The sequence below is a fragment of the Chamaea fasciata genome, unplaced genomic scaffold (assembly GCF_029207755.1).
Source record: "Chamaea fasciata isolate MVZ Bird 193981 ecotype frontalis unplaced genomic scaffold, bChaFas1.0.hap1 SCAF_3, whole genome shotgun sequence".
Classification (NCBI taxonomy): domain Eukaryota; kingdom Metazoa; phylum Chordata; class Aves; order Passeriformes; family Sylviidae; genus Chamaea; species Chamaea fasciata.
Window position 1 is genome coordinate 85,214,409 of NW_027094088.1, and position 25,294 is coordinate 85,239,702.

The following is a 25,294-nucleotide window of genomic DNA, read 5'->3' on the forward strand; positions in this document are numbered from 1 at the left end:
AGCAAAGCAGCACAAAGACTTTTCAGAAGCTGTATAAAACAATTTATGTCCGTACCTGATCTAAGAATATTGAAATATAACTGATTAGCAGTGACAGGAGCTCATAAATTGGATGGCACGGAACAAAAGACAGATAAACTGAGTAAGATGGCTTTAAGCAGTACCTATCCAGTGCTCCACATGCATTTTGGAAGTTTTCTCAAAGACGCTGATGAGATACTTCAGAAATATCCTGATCCCTGTCAAGGATCTGTACAGGACATGAAATGTAGAAGGCAATATGTCCAGAGATCTTTCAAGACAGCTGTAAGGAAAAGACTGCATTACTGAAAACTCAACACCAACGCCTCCTCAGATTTGTACACTTACACGAGTGATTAATGCTCCAGAAGCATACGTTGAACTGGCACAACAGGACAAATATCCATGGCTCTTCTGCAAAGTCAAATATACCCTGGAAAATTCTAGAATTTGCATGGTCCAGCAGGAGCAATGGGGAAAGAAGATCAATGGTCACAAGGATGTTCACAATGATGTTTTGATTTGGATGTACATTTAATAAGTTCCCATTTGTAGATTTCATGACACTGAAGCCCTGATCCTGTAGTAACTCAGTATGGAGAGGGGTATTAAAAACATCTCTGAAAGCAATTTGAAGTCACATGCTACACTAGCATGTAAATTTTTTTTTCCCAAAATTTTAAGTTCATGTATACAAGTTAAATCATGTCAGAAAACAAAGCATTAGGCATTTCTAAGCCATTTTTATACTGAAAAAATAATCTCATAATGCAGCTGTTTTAAAACTCATTTTCTCAGGTACCACTAAGGGAAAGGAGAGCTCTTCCCACCAGGCAATGCAAAGTGGACTGTTCAGGAAGCAGTCTTGATAGTATTCATCCCACAAATGGTATCTATATCCCATTTCGAGTCGCCTTTTACTAACTATTTCCTTACCAGTTCCAAATATAAAGAGAACCCTATTCCAAAAGGATTATCAAGTTTATCAAAACTGAAATAATCAGTGTTTGGTTTCCAAGACAGTTAAAACTGAAGACAGGACAGTGATATTGGACTTGAGAAAAGTGAAGATAACCATAGGACACAGTTAAATCAAGAAAAACAACACTGCAAGCAGCATTATTTATTCTAGTATTATCTTCTAGCTCAAAAAATATGTGAGTTCATGTACATTTTGTTGGATCATCATCACAAATACACATGCTTGAAAAATAAGAACTAATCCTTTTACAGTTACCTGCTGAACAGTCTCATGTAAAACTCATTTCATGTAAATCTCATTTGCAATACTTGAAGTAAAAATAGCATTCATACAGTTGGTACATCTCTTGAAATGTACACTTAGTTTTTTCTCTGGTCCGAGTTTGATCTCAATCACATTTTACACATGATTTTACATGATCTCAATCACTATGAATTGTATACTGTGAATCGTATACTATGAATCATAAGAAAGCAATTACTATACAGGTTTGGATAAAGGGGAATGGACAAACCCAGTTTAATTTGGTAAATCTTCTGAATATAAATCTAATTTGTGTAGAAATAAACACTTTTTGATTTACATAGGCACTTATTTTCTCTTTTTAATCTAAACTATTTTATTAATATGTTGCAGGAGGATCTATAGAGAGAAGTAGCAAATGCACAGCATAATGAATATCTCACTCTTTCAAGCTTACATGCAAGACCAGCTATTTAAAAAATCTCAATATATTTAATATTTTAAGATTAGTGTTCATAATCTAGATTGCAAAAAATCAATGGAAAAACCCTAAAACAATAAAGTTAAGTCATTTGAAAGTCAAATATTCAAAGTGAAAGTTGCCACAAGTATTTCACAAAATGTAGTTTAAGAAGCACAGACACATGATCTCCATCACCATGAATTGTATCATTGTATCATGAGAAAGCAATTACTATAGAGGTTTGGATAAAGGGAAATTGAAAAATCCAGTTTAATTCGGTAAATCTGAATTTTCTGAATTATCTTGCTGCGTACATCGATTTCATTTTTTGGAATGTAGTCACTGATACTGAAGAAAAAAATTATAATAGAAAAATTAGAAAAAATATGGAAAGGCCAGGAACAGAGTAAATAATTCACCTTACTTACCTTGAGTCCTTTAAGCCTTACTGCCATCAGCACATTCTCAGAAGCATAAGGCCTTTCTGACTAGAAGGACTCAACACACATAAGCCACAGAATCATTAAGGTTGGAGAAGACCTCTAGGATTGAGTCCAACCATTGATGTCTCTACCACTCAACCATGTCACCAAATGCCACATTTTTGGAACACTTAAAGGGATGTTGACTCAAATTACTTCCCTGAACAGCCTATTCTAATGTCTGATCACCCTGTTGGTGAAGAAGTTTTTCCTAGTATGAAATCTGAATTTCCCCTGGTGTGAATTGAGTCCATTTCCTTTTATCTTGTCACTTGTTACCTAGGAGAAGAAACCAACACTCACTACAATCTCCCCTCAGGTACTTGGAGGGAGTCATAAGGTCCCCAGCCCCCCAAGAGGCTTAATACTTTGTATGAAAGCACCTGCCACAGGTGGCAGCTCATGTCTCAGGACCAGGAACTCTTCTGCTAAACTTCTCAAGTACAGAGATTGTCTACTCTCTAAAATGTATGTGCCAAAATGCTCGAGAAATTCACCTTGACTGTCAAGGCATCACGGACGAGCAAAAAATAACTCCACAACCCAAACAAGACTCCATGAACTTAGCATCCAGAACTTAAATAAACTTTCAGTTTGGAGTTTTGTTGCCATGGCATTATAGAGCTAGAAGCAAAGGGAAGGAAAGGACTTGACTTATTTGGATGAGTGACACAAGAAGTGCAGGAAAAAAAAAATCTCAACTATACAGAGGAAAATAAAACCCAGCTTGTGCAAATTTACAAAAAGCTCATGAAAGAAAATAAAAAATGAGCTCCGTGTAAGTGAGAACACTGAGATCAGGTGGTTGGTGGAATTTTTAGCCCCCCTTATCCTCATAAAATGTCTAACACATTTTTAAGGATTGAGGACTTGATATCTAATCATGGTTCCAAGTGCTGTCAGACTGTTTGGAAAGCCTGGAAATACAGCATAAAGGGAGGATCATAGAAAGGCTTGGGTTGAAACAGATCTTGAAAATCGTCTAATTCCCACCCCTCTGCCATGGGCAGGGATGCTACCCATTAGACCAGGTTGCTCAGGACTCCATGCAACCTGACCTTAAAGACTTCCAGGGATGGGGCATTTACAACTTCTCTGGGCAACCTGTTCCAGTGCCTCACTACTCTCTGAGTAAAGAATTTCTTCCTGACATGTTATCTAGAGCTCTCATATTTCAGTTTAAAACCATTCCCCCTTGTCCTATCATTATCTGTCCATTTAAAAGGTAGCTCTCTCTCCTTTTTCATAAACCCCCTGTAAGTAGTGGAAGGACCCATCACATGATACGCTTTGTGCAGAGACCCAACACAAACACACCAGGGAAGTCTGTAACAATCCCCCAGTGGGTGCTATGGAAAGGACCTGCACAAATTCAACCTGTATGGAAGTAAGACATTATGACTTCATTTAGGGAGAAGCCTGTGGGTCACACGACAGGAACATTGTCTCTCCATTTCAGTAGTACAGGAACACTAAGAAAATAAGTAAACTTTTAAAAATAGAAATACTCTACAGTGGTGTATTAACTGTGCTCAGGTTATGCCAGTGATGTGATGCTGTACACAGCAGTGATAGGTGAAGACCATTCTTAATGGCTGAGCAATCAGGTTTTGTTGCCATAATGAGTCTAACTGCTAGATCAGGATTGGTTAATTTCTGAAGCCTAGGTCATAATATATCTTAAATCAGTCCAGTCACTTCAAACCTTCACCTCAGGGACAGATTTAATTTCTCATGCCATAACCAGCACTCTGGCTACAATCCAGTTACACTAAATGGCTTCAGAAGTGTATTCAGAGGCAATTTCACTTGCTAATCACCAAAAAGCAGGCTAACACAGTGCTTATTTCAACACATTTCTTCTGTTCTCACAGCCTTTGCTGAACATAGCCAGAAGGACAGAGCCTACGATCTCACACACATAGGGATTCTGATTAACCATAACTTCCAGTTGTTCTTGTATCATGGTTTGACAGATACCTTGAAGAAGTGTGCCCAGAAGACTGAGCTAAAAATCAGTTCTGACTGCAGGAAAGGGATTGTGCCACTGTATTCCATCTTTTCTGATAGCTTACAAAGGAAGCAAATATCCCTCCAAGGAATGACTACTACCCTCTTACTTTAGAATTATAAACAAATACCTCAGAATTATCTCCTCTGATAATCTCAAGAGCTTGTCCTGTTCGCCCAAGTAGGTTTTACTACTTAAAAGAAAAATCTCTCAAGACAGTTTCCTGAAAAAGGAGAGGGATGAAGGAACTAGATAGGAGGACATCAAATAGACAGTCACATATGTAATGGTCCTATCTACTGTGTTGTGACTTTAGGGGCCTGAGGTAGGGCTCCACAGGGTCTGCATAAGATTCTTGACTCTTTAGATTGGTCATAAGCACCATGACACTGACTTCTTCTAACCCAAAGGCAGATGAGACAACAGGCATCTTGTGGTGCACCACCAGTCGATGACAACCTCATTTTTTACTTTGGCAGCTTACAAGAACTGCATCAGAAAAATCCACAAAACTGCTGAATTATGGCCAGAACATTTCTCTGCTTTCTTTAGGGTTTAAAGGCTATTTTTATGTTGCCCTAGAGTCATCAAGTCTTAAACTCTATTCTCTGTAGTAGCCTTCAGCGCATCCAACCTCTTAATTGGCAAGAGCCTCCTAGAAGTCGACACCACTTACTTGTGCACCTATTAGCCAGCAGATTGTGGCAAATCCACTGTAGCAGTTAGTGAATGGGAAATTATGTTGTCAGTGACAGTATGTCTTGAAAGTGACAGAAGGCAAAGTGTCACATTTGAAGACAGACTGAACAATTCTCACACTTAACATCCTTGAAAGTCAAGGCCATATATGAAGATTCACAGATGTCTCACCATTTATTCATATCTTGAAAATTAAGTATGTGAGCATCAAACAGTGTTCTGTGAGATTCTCCTGTTAAGATTATCTCAATTAATAAAGTTCACTGCATAGTATTATTCTAAGTTTAGTTTTTCACTACGTCAGGTATGTTTGAGATAATCAGTCTAAAGAAACAGGACTTCCAACAGCCAAGTTTATCTCATACTAAGGTAAATATCTAAAATAGGTCAAATTAATTGATATTGTTGCTTGTGCATAACCACATGAGTAAAATCTATTGCTTATTTATTCTCTGGAACTTTCCCCAGGGAATGAAGTATAAGCAAAGGAGCATAGCAGTGGATAGGTTTTGGGAAAATTATCAAGAGCACCTTGTTGTTCTTTGAAGCCCCAAATTTCAGTTAAATTAAAAAAAATGTATCATTTATTTTTCCTGCTTCCTGTTTCTAACTAGTGACTCAGGGGCACATGTGCACAGAGCTCAGAAATACACAGTGAAAAAATATAAGAAAAGCCAATTCTAAGCAATTTAACATCTCCAACAACAGATAACGTGTGCTGAAGGCTTCAAGAGGATACAAAAACAGCAGTAACTTCTCAGAATGCTCTCCCAGCACTGCACAGTCCGCACCTCAACATCTTGAAATACAGGAAATGCCTTTGCAAACAACAGTGCTTAGAGTATTTTTAGAATATGTTGAATTGCAAGGGACTCATCAGAACCTTCAAGTCCAATTCCTGGTCCTGCACAGAACACCCCAAGAATCCCACCCTGTGCCTCAAGGTGTTGCCCAAATGCTTCTTCAACTCAAACAGGTTTGGTGCTGCTCCTCCCTTTTCTTTAACTCTATGTACAGTGTTAGCATCCGGAACACCACACTTGAGGGAGCACAAAAGTAAAAGATTCTACAAATGTATATAGCTCTTGATGCATCACCTGGGAGAGAACACGTTAGCACCTTTCACAACATGAGGAAAATATTCATTCTAGCTCCAAAAAGACCTGACACATAGAGCAATGCACTACTCCATACAGACATGACCACTCAGGCTAGCAGAAGCTGGATAGATGATCTTAGTTTCTTCATCTAGCTATGCATGTACAGAATACTTGGCTTTCTTTTTTTATTTTAGAAGTTTTAAGCTTCAACAGTTTTGTATTTCATGGTTGTTCGTTTTTAATTTGCAGCAAGGGTATTTTATATAGGCTGAATTAAAAGAGTTGTAATGTTCATGAAAAGTACCATGTCTGGATATTAAATAAGATCTGACTATTGAGCTTCATGTAAACTAACAGGAGCTTTGGGATTTGGCCTGACAATGAATTTGCAAGGCACTTAGCAAAAAAACCCAAACAATATTAACCATGGAAACTGTAATAATAACTTGGACTGGAAAAGCAATGTAGCCTGGTAAGTTTAAAGCATGATAACATCAGAGTAGGAGCTACAGAAAGAGCCAAGGGAAAACACAGCTTCATTCTAGATCAATCTCAATCTACAATGCTTTACAATAACTCTTTCCATTAATTCACATCTAGGAGCACAGTAAAATAAAACACTCTTGATCTGGATCAAAACAAAGGTGTCTCCAGTCAATTACAGGACTACAACTGTGGCAACAGCAGATGTCTACAGAAAAATATAACAACAGGGCAGCCATAAAGACTTCTCCTGTGGTTTTCCCAGATTCCAGCCTCTTGAAGGTCAAGAAGGCTGACATACTCCATGGAGTTTTAGTCCATTTATTTTCTAATACATTTTCAGACTTTCCAAGTTCTGTGGTGGTGTTCAAACTGTAATATTGTAACAGGAAGAATAAGCCCTTTCAATCCTTTTTGAACCTGCTATCAGATAGGTTTGATGCCCTAATTCACACATTGAAGAATATAACAAACAATTAAATCCCTATTAATCTCTTCTGCTCCATTCAGGACTGCACAGAGAACAGAATATGACACGTTTTTTCTGAATTGTGCCTTTTTCAGATTGATGTCCACATTGTCACACTTTAATTGGAAGATGTCTGGTGCTCCTGAGCACTCTTGACGCCTCTGAATCTTTTCTGGTATTATTATATTCACACTGAGATGTGAGAACTAGAACTGTATACATCATTCAAGTTGCAGCATAATACAGACGGATTCATTAAAAATGGTGACATTAAAATACTTTTGCTTTGCTCCCTATTCCCTTCCTGGTAATTCCTAAATACTGTTTGTTTATTTGACTCATGCTAAACAGTCAGTCCATGTTTTCCTTGATCTGTAATTCCAAGATCACTTTCCCGAATAGTAATAGCTAGTCCAGTCTGGCATGAAATGCATTATGCTTCCTTTGTTTTGCTCTTCATCTGCATCAGTTGCCTATTGCTTTCTCTGAGTTCTACATACCACTTGACAGTTCTTCAATGTTGCAAATTCCTTTGAACATCTTTTCAGCCTGTTGTCCATTTTTCTACCAATATAATTTAACATCAGCAACAAATACCTTGATTTTTACTCTCAACTTCGCTCATATACATCTACCTCCCATTTTTCAAAAAATCACAATTTGAGTCAGAAATAGTAGGTAAAAATAAAAGACAATTTCATAATTTTATGTCCTGTAAACCCACAGAGTTTAAGCCTGACAGCAACATGCTGTTTCCTTAATGGATGAGGGCTGTCTCTATACTGAAGATGCTAGATATTAGACTTACAGGCTTCTTCTAATACAGGTAAGACCACTGAACCCAATAAGAGCATACAACGGTCTTATTTTGCACACTAACATTCTGAAATGAAGCAAAACTTATCCTTGAATACACCACTAGGCTGGGATGCCTTCTTAGCCATGGCTATTCCAAATCTTTGATTAAGAAGTCAATGGTGTCTATCTCAAGCTCTACCAAGCAGACTGTTGAGCACACAAGAGCTCTTATCTAAGCTTGCTGACCACGAACTGGGCAAGTGGAACAAGTAGCTTCCTACAGCTCTGTATATAACCTCCTCTTCTTGGGCAAAAACCCCCACCAAACATGCACATTGGCAGGGAATACTCTTGATCTGAACAGCTTTTTCAGTGTGCTATAAAAACATGGCAGTGCAGGGAAGACACGAATGTTCCAACAGAAATGTTCTATCCTCCCATTTCTGTTCACAATTACAGAGAAGCCACTGACATAATGAACACTTCCTGTGAGTTAAATCACATATCAACAAACACAAACATACCTTTTCACCAGGCAGACCTGCAGCACCATCTGGCCCTTTCGCACCCATCTCACCCTACAAAACAAATCCATCAATTAGAAGATCTGCAGACTTCTGAGGTTAACAACCACTCAGATCATGTCAGACTCAATAGAAAAGCATCTCCTACCTGACTTTTTAGTAATGCAACCACTGTGGAGGAGGATGCCTTACATGTAACACTAAAATCAGCAAAATAAATGCATTTTAAACACCCATAACAACTAAGTCCTTCATCAGATAAATACTTGCAAATCCACATTTCCATAAAAGCAAGTCCACTAATTTTAAAGGAATTAATTGCAACAGAAGACTGAAACCAAGAGGGCCCATTTTCAGCTTTACACTGAGAAAGCTCAACATGTAATACAGATTTATATAAAGTCATGTGCCTGCAATATTTTTGAAAGACACTACTTAAATGCCTCTCTCCATTCCTTTTTTCTTCTCAGAGAAACCAAAACTCAAACCATAAGCAATCTATAAGAAAATTTTAGCTTTGAGAGACAAATGACTGACTGATCAGGAGAGTTATGGAAGATCTGAGCAGCTGTAAATTGGACCATAAGTCTTAAAAATAACATAAGAAAACAAACTCAGAAATTTTGCTAAATAATGTAAAGTACAAGGCTTAAAAAAATTAAAATAAAAATCATTCGGATGCCAACAAAAGCACTGAAACCACATAGTGCTCATTTAAAAACAAAACATTAGGTGTTCTACTTCTACCAAGAAAAGAACATTCTCCAGCAAGAATAACATCATTACTCTCGTCTGAAATGAAGATATTAACCTTTCTGAAGTTGAGAAAGGAGCAGTAGGATTGGCCAGAAGTACACAATCAAGAGTTGTATCAGAATCAAAAAGGTTAAAAAAAACCCTCTAAGATCATCAAGTCCAACCTTTGAGTGAACACTACCATGTCAATGAGACCATAGCACTGAGTGCCACATCCAGTTGTTTCTTGAATGCCTCCAGGGAGAGTGACTCCACTACTTCCCTGGGCAACTCCTTCCAAGGACCTTTTCAATGAAGAAATTCTTCCTGATGTCCAGTTTGAACTTTCGGTTGCACAGTTTGAGGCCTTTTCTTCTTGTCCTGTCATTGGCTGCCTGGCTGACCCCCACATGCCTACAATCTCCTTTCAGGCACTTGTAGAGAACAATAAGGTCACCCCTGAGACTTCTTTTCTCCAGCCTAAATACCCCCAGCTCCCTCAGTCACTCCTCACAGGACTTGCTCTTACTGAGCATGCATTCGGTCCCCTCACCCAGAGGATGGAAAAAGACATTAAGCAGCTCTGTCCCAAAAATAGGCCAAAATTCTGTATGTGTGAATAGCATGAATCCACTGGTACTGTGAGAGGTAAAGGTTACCTTATCTAATCACCCACAGAGTCACTCTCTTATCTATGCATCCTCTGTTCCCTTCTGCCACTTGCCAGTATTTTAATAGACCAGTACCACTTTGTTACCTTCAGCGGTGTATTTTTATACACTGTATAGTCTAAAATTACACAGCCTGCTATATGCCAGGAAGCCTTTATCCTGTATGACTTACTAGCCAATTAACCAAGGTATGTTTACACTTCTGTTCCACTAACTGCAGACTGACTCCCCATCTTGAAGACAATTATTTTCCACTGCAAATTCGATCTGCAAGTTATGCTTCTATCTTCTAGTTGTGATTTTAATAACCACAGGCTGAAAGGTGGCAGTTTTTCCATGCCTTCATGAATATATATATCAGATAATATAGGTATCTAATAGTATTCATATAAACAATATCACAGACTAAAACAAAAAATACAGGAAATGCATCTTTAATATTTTTATTTTTTTCTTAAAGGCATTTTCTTTTCCTTCTGCAGGCCTTAAAGTCCTTCACAAAAGTGAAGAATAAGTTGCCAGGAAAGCAGCTTTGTAAGGTGGTGTACAGTAGTAGTACAAGGCTGGCATTTATAGGCTATGGGGTACACACAGTGTAACAACAGCCAAAGGTAGAACCATGAGCTGTAAGACTACTGTCGGGATTTACTAAGGGTGACAGTGAAAATCCTTTTCAACTGAGCTTCTCATGCATGGGCAGGTGTTCAGCTATCCCCAGGAATGCAGAGTTCCATCATATATAATGGTGACTTAGGAAGATAAACAGCATCACTCCAGATACCCCCCTGCTTCCTCCTTCTTCTCACTCCTTTATATACTGAGCATGGCATCATGTGTAGGGTGTGGAATATCCCTTTGGTAGTTGGGGTCACCTGTCCTGGCTGTGCTCCCTCACAGCTCCTTGTAATTCCAACCCCTCACTGGTGGGGTGAGGTAGGGAGCAGAAAAAGCTCTGACACTGTGCAAGCACTGCTTGGCAATAATGAAAACATCCCTGTCTTATCAACCCTGTTTCCAACACAAAGCCAAAACACATCCTCACTGGCTACTGTGAATAAAATGAACTCTGTCCCAGCTAAACCAGGACACAATATCACCAGAAATATGCAGGTAAAAAAAATGTGTCTGTTAGCAAAAAGGAAAAAAAATATTTCATATTCAGAGAATATGTTAGGAGAAAGAAAACTCATCCCAAAGGCAGCATGACTCCAGGGTTTCTCTGGTTCTGTGGGAGCAGCAGGGAGTATATAGATGAGGAAGTATCATCCGTGTTACTCCCAGAAGAAGCCCCCAGCTGTGTTCTGTCCCATCAGTGCAGGAGCTCAGCCTCACCAAGGCCTGAGCTGGGTGTCTCTGGTTTAACTCCTACACCAGTGCCAGTGACTGCTGTCTCCCCTGCTCCTCTTTCAGCTCTGGAATGGCCCCACTGGGGAAGTGTGACATCCTCCACACCTCTGAGCACCTCAGTGTGGTGAGGACTTGCTGCCACCATCTCCACTCCTCAGGAAGACTTAAACTCAGGACTGAGAAGAATACTAGAATGGCAAATATGGTAAAAAAGACAATAAGTCACATTCCAGAATTTTAATAAGAAAAAAATTGTTGCATTCCTACTGATATTTTCCCTTTTTAATTTGAAAACTTGGATGATTAGATGGTAAAACATAAGTAGGACTATCCATAAATTCCTAGGTTGGTAAGCATGAAGTCTTTCCTTCTGCTTGGTAAGATTTTATTTTACTAAGTATACTGGAAGTTGCTGACATTGTCATAACAGCCAGCCAGCCAGCCAGCCAGCCAGCCATATTTTGCTCAGTTTTCTTCCTTTTCTTGAATTCCAGCTTCTAGGTCCCTGTCAATAACCTCAGCAACAAAGACTGGGCCAGAAAGGAGTCATTCTCCAGGATGTATAGTACAATAGATATGCTTTAGGTGGATTCAAGTCAACTGGATTTTAAGAGGAAAGTCAAAGTACCAGGAAAGAAAGGCTAGAGAGGAAAACAGGCAGAAAGAACAGTTCAGACACTTCACTTATTCTCCAGGAGATCTTTTTTCATATCACTCTATTACAAATATTTTCCTAGGGCAATAATACATTGCATAAACCTATCTCTACCAATCCCAAAATAGACTTTTAAATGTCTTTTTCCTTAAGTAAAATCTAAATTAACGAAGTTGAATAGCAATAAATTTCTCCATGGTGTGCATCAACAGGCATTTTAACATTTGAAAACAATCTGCCTCTGGCTTTCTGGTCCCTACTTCACTTACAGCATTAACCAATGACCTATTAGCACAGCGAGGATTAGTTTAATGTTAAATCAAAATATTTAATTCTGTTTAGATCTCAATTTAAAATATTTCATGAGCACTAAGTCTGATTAAAAGAAATAAAAGCAGAAAACATAGGGGTTTTTTAGGCTCTGAGAGAGAGAAAATCGGTTTATATATTCAGCATATACGCAATGATTCCAATTAATGGTCATCAATATTCTGTCTTTCGCAAGAATTTCTACATACTGAGGACAAAACAGGACCTTTACAACATTATCAAAAGACATTTGCTAACAACAAATACGTTTGTAAGATTCTGAGCAGCTAAATATGACGCTGAAGTAGTACAAATTGCAACCAAATAGAAAACACAGTAGATATCTCACTCAGATCAGCAGAAGACAAAACCCAACTCCACAGCAGATATCAAAATGTGTTAAGATCACAGGAGGCTTCCACCTAACTTGTGTCCACTTGCAACTTGTGAAATACACTGTGCTAAGAATCAAGCTGCCATGAGAATAATACAGCAAATTATTTAGGGATAGTCCAAATTGTAAACTTAGTAAGTAGCAAACAAAGTTGGTCTTGGTATTTTTTTCAGTTTTAATTACTGAGAAATTAAAGAACAGAAGCTGATCTCCTGGCAAAAATATCCTGCAGAGCAAACCACCTATTTCATGTCCAAAGTACCTGAGAATAGTTTTGAGTGAAGAACTGTCCTCATGAAGTCATAATGGAGGGCCAGGTATGCAAACAGGAAGTTCATCCACACAAATGGCATAATTTTGATCAGAGGTGCTCCTGTTCAGATGCACAGCTTGCCAGAGATGTATCAATATTTGCATAAATGTTTCTTCCAGTGAAAATATGGCACTTCACTCTTTTGGGCCTGCAATATACTTTAAATTTTGGCTCAGACCTCTTCAGAGGTACTAAGATGAGCCAAGAGTACAGGAATGAACTGGACACAGGCTAAGAATAAAATTCAAAATGCATAAAATGGCTTATAAGCTATCATATTTTATACTTAGCGATAGCTTAGATGCTCCTGAACAGTCTGACCTTAGGGAACAATGACATTAGACTGAAGAAAAGGGCCATTTTGAGAGGATTGAATATAGCTTAATGTCAATCTGTGTAGGTAGAGACTTCCTCGTCAATCCCACAGCAACAAAAAAGATGTAAATTCAATCATACAATTAATTAAAGTGAATGGGAAATTGGAATGAGATAAATAAAAGGATAAGAGCTGTTGTGCTGAACATGATCAAATGAGATAATATAAATACAATTAGAAAGTTCTCATGAAAGAAGGTAAAATATTAACATTTTCACTTGGATGCTGCAATGGCAAGGAAATTTAAATATAGTAAGTTGGATGCCCATAGTAATATGATTTAGAAGCAAAAGAAACAATAAAATGAGAAGCTGAGCACAAGCAAAGGGGGAAACATACTTAGGAGCCACATACAACTTAGAGAAGAGCAGTTTTCTTGTAACTGGCCAGCAAAGTTATCAAGAAGCTGCCTATTTTGTGTATAACATATTACAAGATGCTCAACCAGAGTCTCTTCGTTTCCTTTACATAATCTGACAATAAACCATGTATCCTACATGCCTGGAATGTTCTGAAACCTTTCTGCCTGTTCAGATCTAATTATTGATGTAACAAGGCTGTCATTGAGAATGAGTGTTACTGAAAACTTACATAAATGCAGAGTCAATGAGAAAAATGGTATTAAAATCTCAGAGAATGCTGCTTTCCGCTCCATCATGGCAGGCACTATTTAGCACAAGATTTGTTTGCTCCCAAAGGTCAGTGAGCCAATCTTGATCACAGTCATACTGTGCCCTCCATCCAACCCCCCTTCTCCATCTCCCCAAAAAATAAAAAATCCCACCCACTGCAAAGCTAGGAAGTAGCAAGTACTGGTCAATTACAAGAAAAGTTCAAATTAAGTAGCTTTCTACCTGCTTGGTGTACCAGCCCTGACTTTACGCTGCTGATTCATTCAATTTTGTGAAAGGACATTCACAAATGTCAATACGCTCTCTTTAGGTTAAACTGCTGGGTGCAGGAGGGTTCATTGACTCTTAGATAGTTCCATGCAGAGAGAATCCATGCAATGAGGCTCTTCTTGTAAAACAAGTGGAAGAACAGAACCAGAAGTCACAACAGGCACTCACATGCTTTGTTTAGAGGCACTATGCTTAGCATGGAAAATACTGCTAATTGGCTGGGAGATTAAACGGCAAAAAAACCCAGACTTGTGATGTCTGCTTTCCCAACTTAAGAGCAACAATGGTCTCAATGGATCAGGTCAGGAGCAGAAGAGCAGTTTCCCCAAAAAACGCTAGGAAACTCCCTATGCTGGTGGCGTAGTGTAAAACTAAAAACTGACAGTTGTTTAATACACTCAGGATCAAAACTTTGTGTTTAAGTCTGGAAACTCAGAGCAGTCCCTCTAGGTTCAGCTGGATTATATAAACTAACATGACTGAACCTTTTTTCTTTTTTTTTTTTTTTTTTGCCTAAAAATACAGCTTGTGTCAAAAGTGAAATATGCACTGGAGGGGAGGAGTTGTGGTGGAGGGCAATATACTATCACAGAATGTTCTTAATTTCAACCAACTGTGTAGATAAGCCTTCTCAGAACTGGAATGTTTTCAGCCAGACACTACAGTTGTAGGAGCAGCCCCTGGCTGTCTTCACTAACTATTTCAGATCACATAATAAATGGTGTGCTGCAAAGTAGGATGTTGGGTTAAGATAACTCCATCCTAACCTGTGGATTAGGACATTCTAGGCATCTTCCTCTCACACTGCATTGCCTGAACTCAATTTCTATCTCACTGTCTTTGTGGCAGATTTACAATAGTTTAATAGCACATGGAAAACACATTCCCAGACATGTCTTAATGCAGCATCCTTCAACAAAATTTAAGGAATGGAGTGTGAAAGGAAAACGTCTGATCTGTTGACCTATATAATTAGGAAATTCCAAGCTACATAGCATAAGAATGTCATGGTAAGCACTACAGGAAAATTCAGAAAGGGCCCAAGGAAAGGACCAACTGGCCTGCCCTAGAGACCTGCCAATGTCAGATTCTTCTTTCTTCACAATTTTTCAACGCTTCACAAAGTTTCAGGTATGCTTGTTGTAAAAGAATACACTGACGTCATACTTCATACCCTCCTACTGATGATTGCAAGGATGATTTCACCAAATGGAATTCTGTCCATCCGCAGTGATATACACACGTGATATGGAAAAATTCTTGTCAGTCTATATTTACACCTTCTGTCCAGGGCCTGGTGATGGGGCTGGGGAGGCATGTGCTTCCCAGGCAGGTAAACTGTGTTCCACAGACTTGATGAGGTGACCCCAAAGATGCCTGGCAGGGAGCTCAAACACAGAGCCAGACACTGTCTGATAAAGGATCTAACCTGTGTTCAGGCAGATTCCTTTAAGGAATAACAGGAACCATATAATTCCTATTTAAGAAAGATAAACCAATGACAAGACTTGAAAGAGAGGATTCAAGTGATATTTTACCTTTTCACCTTTCTCTCCTTTCTGGCCTGGTAAGCCAGCTACTCCCGGCAATCCTGCTTCACCCTGATTTTAAAAGAAATAAAAAAGTCAACAAAGCAGATCTAAAATATATTTAGTTAGGTTTCCTGTCTTTGTCAAAAATGCCTAACAAAGCAAATGACTCAATAACTATGGTGCAACACCCAAGAGAAGTATTAAAAGAAAACAAACATTATGTAGACTATAATTCATTCTCAAGTAAAAACATTTACACAAAATATAATGCCTAAATACAATTCTCAGTTTTACCATGGTACTTTTTTGGGTGTATATTCAAACAATTAAACCTTACTGACATCTCTAACTTCACATTAACTAAATCCAAAATGTACTGCTTTTTAACTGGGAAATACAATGTAAGCATGTTACAATACTGCAAACCAGTAAGATTTTTTCACGACCGGAAAAAAAAACAAACAACCGCTAACTATTCTTATATCTAACAGGATTAAACAGCATGATGCATTAAAAAGTGACAGGAAAACTTTATACTTTATTTGGAAAGCAGTAGCATCTGGGTGTAGATTCTTGTTGCATCCCTGGAAGTGTGTATATTTTGGTGGCATGAACAGTCAGTGGTGATGAAGTCGTAGTCAGTAACCTCTCCTCACGTGGGCACTACAAAAAAAAAGATTCTCTGGTTTTGGGTCCACTTTTGTTAATAGGTAAATACCATACAACCACTAGCTTTAAGTTACCTTCCATTTTAATGCTCCTGTACAAACCACGCATGGAAGGTGGCAACAATTTCCAGACAGAGAAAAAAGCTGTAAAAAAAATGAATTCTAGATATTGCGATTCTTCTGTTCTAAAATCAATACCCGTTAAAACTGCTATGAGTGTCCCACTTCTTTCTTCCAAAAGACAGGGGAATAAAGAGGAATAAAGTCTCTCAAAATTAGAAATAGTGAAACAGAAAATGTCCACAGGGAGGAAAAAAAAAGATAGTACATCTCAGTCTTATCCTATCCTCTGCCCAGCCTCTAAGTGCAAAATATAAAAGTGAGTGCGAAGGAATTTTTTTTTTTTTTTTTTGTTGTTGAATATTTCTGGCATACGCAGCTTGGAAACAAACAAAAAAGCCCTGAAGCCAAGATTTACCTGTCTCTGACTCCTGAGAACTGAGCCAACCTGAAGAAATACTACAGGACAAACCAACAGAACCTGCTAACTTTCAGAAACTCTCATTAAGACGTAATAAGGTTTTTTCTTAAGGCTTCAGTCAGAGAAATTGCCCTGGGATTTACTGTTCAGCATAGAAATTTGCATCCAAGTATAAACTCCTTCCTTTAAATTACTGAAAACATAGCTGTTATAACGGGTAAGAAAGCTGTGAAAAAATAAATCAGAATTTGTAATGCTAATTTCAATATGAAAGTCATCAACAAGTAGTCCACCATTTCTTACATCTTAAACATAAGACATACAAATGAAACTGATGATGCTTTTAGCTATATAGCCTACTGTTGAGCTTTTTGTGTTCATATATAATTAGGGTTTGTTTTGTTCTTGCTTTTTTTGCCACTGTGTCATAACTTCTCAATAAATTGTATTTCCAAGCACCAAGTAGAATCTACAGAAATTTCATTCATTTCACTTTTTCATAAGCTTATACATTCAAGAGAAAGTCTGCATTACTATCAAGAATATATTTAGAAACATATTTCAACTATTAATCATTGTTTAAAATTGAAATCTCCCCCTGAAATTAGATCATGCTTCTTTCATGCCTCTGAACACATAGCAGTCTTCTGCTACTCTGTTCTTGGGCAGATTTGTCTCTCCAATCCAGGTACACTTTCCCCTATCTCTTTGTGGATGTAAACAATCAGTTCTTCTATATGCTTCGGGAATTTTTTTGCTGACTACAACCTTGGTGGTGATGCCACTGTCCACTGTCTCAGAGGAGCCTGATCTTACAGATTACTTACAATTAGCAGGCCAATAATTTAACACAATGTCTTTCTAAGGTGATTTGTGGTTTCTTTTTCTTATTTAATGGGCTAGATTGAGCAAAATAATTACATCTACAACTTCAAGCTGTGGTTCTGCTGTCTTTTAGTTTGCACTGATTCTTGTCTATCAAAACAAGAGGGAAAAGTGAACCCTTTAAACTAAATCAATGCTTTCCCTTATGTTAAACAGTATATACATATCAGCATGTGCATTCTAAAGAAGAAAGTATTTCATGGAATCATCAAGGTTGGAAGAGACCTGTAGGATCAAGTCCAACCATCAACCTACCACTATAATTTGCCAATTATGAAAGACCCATTCCTACATTTTAGAAGAAAACTGAACATCATTTTTCCTTCTCTTCCACTCTCATGCACTTTTTCATGGTCTTTGTTTATATCATCTGTAAAGCTTCACAAGATGCAACTGTTACTGAAACAGCCTCTATTGTTTGAAACTGTTCTCAAGTCATCGCAGCGATTTGTTTCCTACTCTCTGAGGCTTCTTGAGTTATTAATTAGACATAAATCTATGTTAAGAAATGCATTTAAAAAGCACTAGCAACACCTAGTGCCTTTTGCTGATGTTCCACTGTACCATTAATTTAGGCAGCAAAAATTTGTACCATGACTCCAGATACGAAATTCATTTTTAGAAGGTAATTAAACTACCACCTCTATTGAATTTTTTTACAACTCTTTAGCAAGAAACAGTAAAGCAATTTATTTTGTATTAACATTTGAATTTTAACAGATAACTTACCAAGTCTGCAGATATTTCACAACACGTATCTTCTGTTGCAAGTTGTGAATTACAATAAACTGCTATGTGGTGAAGTTCAATCTATTAAGAAATATAAAAGAAATTAATACGAGGTGTAGAAAATTATGCATTATGGCATGCTTTTTCTTATCTTCCTATAGTAAACTTCCTCTTTGAACCACTGCACATTTCTGAAATGCTAGAAAAAGACAAATCCAAAACAATTACATGGCTCATTATTTAAGGAACAAATTATGCAGTCTATTACTTTGATGCAAATCACATTTTAGATTTCATTTATTTTCATGTAAGTTGCATCCATCTGTATTGGTTTGCTATATAACACAGGCATTTTAGCCTTGTAGACATCCTCTGCAAACCTTCTTTTCAGGAATGCAATTTTCCTCAGCAGGAAACTAAAATAAAGGTTTGATAAACGCTCTATCAGAGACATCTATTGCTTTGGACAGACCTTTGCCTGGACATTACCAATAAATCACCAGAAGAACAAAAATCACAAATTCTGTACATAAAGCTTGTGTTTCAGAGATTTTGGGTGGATTGGTGAGATGAGAAGCAAGTAAAATTCTAGCTATTCTTGTCCTCATATGCCTCTTTCTGCACCAGTTTTATATCCTCTTAACCTCCCTCTTGTACTTAGTATTGAGAAAAGTGACCATTGGTACAGGATCCGTTCTGCTGCCTCCATCAGCTTTAATCCTGTAATGTTTTCCTGCAAACATGGAAATCCTAATTGACAACTTCCACTCAGAATTATCCAGCTCATATCATGCAACCAGCAAAAAAACCCTGCTCTTTTTCCTGCATACTATTTGGAAATGAGGAGACTGTACACACATTTCAAAAAACGTTGAACTCAAGTCTTAGAATATAAAACAAAGCATGAGCTTGGATCCATGAAATAAGAGCTCTGAGTCCAGGCCAAAGTGCTTAATGCCCCACAAGAATGATTCCTCCTCCAATGTTAGCTTGCAGTTACCATGTGCTAGTTTCCTCTGGAACCCTACAGTGTACATAACATCACTGAAGCTTTCTGATGGTCACTATAAACTCCAAGGCAGATGCTTTAAACCTGGTAGCTGCATGTCAGTGTACTTAAAACAAACAGATATTTCCTGAAGATTTCAAATTACTTGCTGTGCTTTCAAATGACTTACTTTCAAATTACTTTCCTCCCTGTGTGAGGAAACAGAGGAGAGTATACCTGGGACAGAAAAAAGCACAGAATATAATGGGCTTTCCTTGGGGAATTCTTGCACCAAAGGCTGCAGGAAACACACCTCCGGCCATCTCATAATCCCTCCCTTTTGGGTAAGGTAGAGACAACTATGGAAAATGTGCCCCTATTTCTTCATAGCTGAATTACTCTGGAAGACCTCAATACAGAGGTAATCCTTCGTTATTTTGTGTCTCCCCTTTATCAAAAACAGAAAAAGTGTAACAGACCTGTGATAAAAACCTATAAATAAATCTCACTATAAATGAAAGAAAAAAATAGGACTGCAAGATATCTTTAAATGTAGCAATAATATATCTGTAGTAATTTGGTGGCTCTTTCTCCAAATTAAATACAGAAAAGCAGACTCCTTAAACCAGGACTGAGTTTTATGCAGTTACTTTGGCAACAGCTTTGTCTTAGCAGATGCTACAGCATTGAATAATGTTTGGAGAAAAACACTTAAGGACTTCAAATTAAGAATACACACTCAAAAACAATGACTGTGTTTGAACATTTTATCTACGTGATTCTTTACAAGTGTGTTAGTAAAAGCGTGGCTAAAACATTACTTCAAGTTATCTGTTTGTCCTTTTATACTACTCACATCTACAGGCTTATCATCCGCAGCACGAGAGGCAATCAGTGTCCTTCCCTGCAAGTCAATGGTGAATTTTTCATCAGTCTGCTTTCTCTCAATTAAATTACAATCCAAATAGAGGGAAATGATCCCTGACTGCACGCTAATACCAAGCTTATGCCACTGCCGATCAAACAATGGATAAATTTCTCGACTCTTAAAAGTGTAGTGCAGTATATTTCCCTGAGAGGATTTGGTCATATACTCCACCACCTTTTTTGTACCATCCAGGAGGACAGAGATCTGAAAGCAAGACAAAATAAAAGAAGTGGTTATTTAAAAGTCATAAGAAAGAAGCACATACGTAAACCATGTATAACAAAAATATTTCAACTACATACACTGGGCAAGAATTATGTTATGAAGCATCCTTCTATGCAACTTGGTAAATATTTATCAGCTACAAATCATAACATGCATTTATTCTATTTTGCAGTCTAAACTGAATAGATTTTGCTAAATATCTGTCATTCTGCAACAAATTATCAATTACCTCAGAGCAGTCTGTATTTCATATAAACTTTAGCTAATTCCATTAATGAAACATCCATTATTACATGTGCCATATTACATGGGGGAAAAAAGAAGGAGAAACTTTGAAGAAGTTTCAAGAAGAAGAAGAAATAAACCAAAGACGACTCTAACCTCAGGTGTGTCATACTGATTTAAAACTTGCCATATATACCAACGCTCTTTCTTGGTATTTCGCCGTATACGGAACGTAGCAACTAGAGAGTATTCTTCAGGAAGACCATTTGGAAATACTTGCCTGGAACAGGAGGGAGGAAAAAGCTTTCTTGTCATTTGTATAAAAAAAGGCATCACTTTAAAGGAATTAACAGAAATAATACCTGGTGAAAACAAGAAGTCAAACACTTGCTCCCACTCATACACATGCCTCAGAATTCAGAAGTGTTTCTTCTTAAAAGTACATTTCAGTCTCTTGTTAAGAATAAATGACTTAAAGTTTTGTAATTAATTTTTGTTCTAAATTTTTTAGCATCTGTGATTAATATAAAGAAGAATCTAAAAAGAAATGATGCAAAGTGAATGTTCCACATATTTTAAAATACATCTTTCCCCAGTTTATTGCTTGGGATACTTGAATAAGTTTTGCAGAGGATTTGTGGAATAATCCCCATCCATGGAGAATTTCAAAACACAGCTGGACAGGGCTCATAATACCCTGGTCTAACTTTCAAGTTGGACCTGCTTTGAGCAGGGATTTGATCCAGTGACCTCCATGGGCAAGGACTCGGACATCTTGAACATCAGAACAGTTGGACTTTAGCAAGCTCAAAAAAAAAAAAAAAAAAAAAGGGATGTATTTTAGAACAAATGATTTACTGTCGTTTGATTCTGTTATTCTTTTCTTACCTAAGATGCATCAAGGTCTCAAAAAAAGTCTGACCTATATCATAGAATGCACCGCAACATCAGTTCCATGAACTCTGAAAAGTTTGTATTTCACAAAAAGTGAAATCCCTACCTCAACTCTACAGACTTTGGTAACCATTAAAAATACACTAATCCTGTACTAAATAAACAAGGATGGTACAATCAACTTATTTAATTTGAAGCTTCTGCATTTCAAAGTATTTATTTTCTAAGACAGAGGTGAGAAAATTAAAACCACAGATCTCTACACACCACAGGAGTAGCAAAAGTGTTCACATTGCTGTTTGCAATTAGCTTGCCATGCTGCAAAAAGCATTCCCTGGATCAGAGCTCAGGAAGCCTGAGGACCCCCCGCACAGCAGAAAAATTTCCGCCATTTTATTTCCTACCATCATGTGAAGTAATGGCTTAGTTCTAAAAAAATACTGATGGGATTATAATTTTATGGCAATGTGTTATACAGGTTTTCTTAAAAACAAAACAAAATAAAGCAAACAACAAACGTGGGGGCAAAGAAAGACCAAAGCACTATAGCTGATGAAACAATAGCCCCACAGCCCTCCTGGAAACTGTTGTACTTAGGATCTCAGGAAAAATGCCTCCTGTACAGAAAAGCCTAAATCCTGCCAAAGAGCTTCTTTAAGGACTAGCACCTATTTAAGTCCCTTATGTGGGAATCACGCTTCTTTGGCTTATTTCCCACAGCTGATTCCTGTTTTATCGTAGGACCAAATTGGCTGCTGTCCCACATTGTTAGTGGACCCTATGCTGTTGTACAGCTATAGACATTGGAATGTCAAAAGGCAAGGCAAAAGAGAATAGGCTTGGCTGTACTTAGACCTAGATTTCATACTTTGTATTTCAAATATAGCATAAAGAATATGTTTCATGATTTATAAAAAAATGCCTTCACTGGGCATGAGTTTGTGACTGCAGAACAATAAACTATCTGCAGATGGGATCAGCCCTATGATTTCCTGCACCCCAGGCAGGCTAAGGAGATGGTATCTCAGGTTTTCAGCTGTAAGCTAGACAGGATATCTGGCTGTGGGAGCATCTGATTAGCTCTCCAAAATCAATTAACTTTCCCAGCTAGGTTCCATACTGGGGACACTACGTAATTCACATTAATGGACAAAGGACAGACAACCGTTGAAGAGAAATGATCAGAATTCTTCATCAAATGAAAGGAGGGGAAACCATGATTGTTACTGTAGGTCTGGAAGAGAAGCAGAAGCAGTCTTTGGGCAAGGTGGCACTATTTTATACACACCCACACCCACCCACCACTCCATCGCTCTTTACTGTATGCCTTCCTAACACTTTCACAGCTATCTAGATGTGTTGCAGTATTAAGTCTTTTAAAATTGTGTTTCTTTCAGAATTTTCTGAAATAAGTTTGGTTATGTGAGAATACATGATACAAATTTACCTTCCTTAACTGTTTACCAAACTATTCAGGAAACAAAAGAAGAGCTAAGGTATGGGTCAGCGTTACAAAACCCAGCAGGAGTTCACTCTTAACTTCCCTTACCTTTGAGCTGAAAAAGAAAACTATATTGGGAGAAATGAGAAAAGCAGACAAGATCAAATTAATTCTTAAGGACATTACTGATTTCAGTGAAGTCAACTAAACAGGCGAGATTTAAGCAGAATTGGACCAAGGATAAATTCAGTTATTTCATGAATCTAACTTAGGTAGGAAAGTACTTCTGGTGGTCAATGGATTTAACTCTGGGCTTAAAGTAGGGACAACCTGAAAATTGTATCAGGTTACTGTAGGTCCTGTCCTGCAGAGATTTGGAACTATCTAGAATGGAAATTATTCTGCAACTCTTTGGGAAACCTGTTCCAGTATCTGGACAACAAACATCAAAAATTTAATATACAACTACCAGAGATACAACTTAACACAGTTAAGAAGCAGTGCCTTTTTTTTTTTTTTGAGAAGAGTTATCATTGGTACCTATGTGGAGATTCCCTGGTGACCAAAAAATCATTAACAGATGCTTTAAAGTATACACTTCACAGTCAACCCTTCTAGCCAGATGGTGAATATTAAAAGGAACAAAATAATGGGATGAAATACCCAGAACACCAGCAGGCTATCTGCTACCATACACAATATCTCATATGCTCTTGCTCCCTGAACGACTTCAAGTGACTGTAATAGAATAAAAAAAGGATGCATTGAGCATTGAAGTGACTTAGGTACAGATGATTAGTAAGACACTTAAGTGATATTTAAGTATTGTTACCATGGTATCTTCTACTCTGTAAATTAAATTAAAAATCCTCAAAAAGAGGCAAAGTATGTACACGTTTTAAACAGTAAATATATGATGACATTGGATGACACAAATAAAAAACCAAATGGAAAAATGAACTAAATTTCACAGAATACTGATTCTGAAATTCAGAATTTCTTTGAATATTTACCATACTGTTTCACCTGATCACATCTACAAACATTTAAAACCTGAGAAAACTTATGAGGTATTATGTATAGCGTGAAAACAATAAAGGAACAACATTAAACGTTAATATAAAAATTCAAAAGCAAGTTGTTCCACCACCCAAAAAGTACTCCAACACAGAGTATTTAACCTTTCTACATGGCACAATATAGAAACAATAAGAAAAGGAAAGACAAAAAGGGTGAAGGAAACCTACACCAAGCTCACCTCAAAGTCTACAGATATATACACAGCACAAACAGAGAACATGAACTTAGGGTAGGAAATCATGGTGTCTTCACCGAAAGCAGCAGGAGAGATGACAGGTTCTAAGCAAGTTATAATGTTACAGAAATATGGGTAGCAACTGGTAACTGTGCAAATTTATCTATAAAGACAAGACAAAAGAACAAATTAACACGGACAGGCAGATAAGGGTATGCTTGGCATCTGATCTCTCAACCAGATGCCTTTTCGGACAACAGTGTCTGAACAAAATTACATCATCACACCTGGGAGCAAAAAATCGGAGGTATTCATTAAAACAAAATATCCTTTTCAGTGGACCAACAGTTAAGTTCTCCCATTCTTGTTTAATTTCCTTACCAAACCAGACATCCTTCCCACATGACTGCTCAAAACTTTAAGCCTAATAAAAAGGTGCTCTCTTCCTCTTCTACACTCAAAACATCATGACTGCTGTGGTTTCTGTTGAATCCAATGCTGTCCAAGCTTACTGTGTATGACTGAGGCACAGTCAATGGCTTATGTGCCTCTAGGGACATGGGCAATGTTCTGCCATCTCTACACATATCTTTGAGTCACAATGAAACTTGGGTGGGAGTTACATGCCTGTCTGCTTAAGCCATGGTGCTTCTAAGCATTCCTGGAATTTATGCCCAGACGCCAGGGGAAATCAGTTGTCCAAAATTATTCATTTTAGGCGCCACTAGGGGTTGGGTGGTGCTTGAGAGTGGGCAATTTGAATTAGTCTCAGACTCAGGTGCCCAGAGCCTGATTAAATTATACTTTAGGTGGAATTTTGACAGTTTGATTCTCTCCCTCTGTCCATGTTGTCAGTAGTACATAATAAAAAATTTAAGTTGATGAATGGAGCACTGTGTTCTCAAAGCAAAGCACACCCTTGGTGGAAACTACTGAAAACAATAGCAGGAATTGAAGTACATGAACTGAATACAGGGGTTTGAATTTATACCACCCTGGTCTGCTGGACTGAGGCCTCAGCTGGCAGAGGCCTCAGCTGGCAAATTGAGGAGACCATCAATAGCCA

At 37.8% G+C, this 25,294-nt stretch overlaps 1 protein-coding gene across 2 annotated transcripts in view; it reads right to left on the reverse strand.

Moving 5' to 3' along the window:
• COL19A1 (collagen type XIX alpha 1 chain) overlaps positions 1-25,294 on the reverse strand; it is a 178,359-nt gene that overhangs the window by 125,194 nt on the left and 27,871 nt on the right. For both annotated transcript variants that reach the window (XM_066179717.1, XM_066179718.1), the window contains exons 5-10: positions 20,795-20,918; positions 20,117-20,392; positions 18,273-18,353; positions 16,047-16,172; positions 15,516-15,578; positions 8,276-8,329 (exon numbers count right to left, since the gene is read on the reverse strand). In XM_066179717.1, coding sequence (XP_066035814.1) covers positions 8,276-8,329; positions 15,516-15,578; positions 16,047-16,172; positions 18,273-18,353; positions 20,117-20,392; positions 20,795-20,918 — 724 coding nt within the window. The remainder of the gene's footprint in view (positions 1-8,275; positions 8,330-15,515; positions 15,579-16,046; positions 16,173-18,272; positions 18,354-20,116; positions 20,393-20,794; positions 20,919-25,294) is intronic.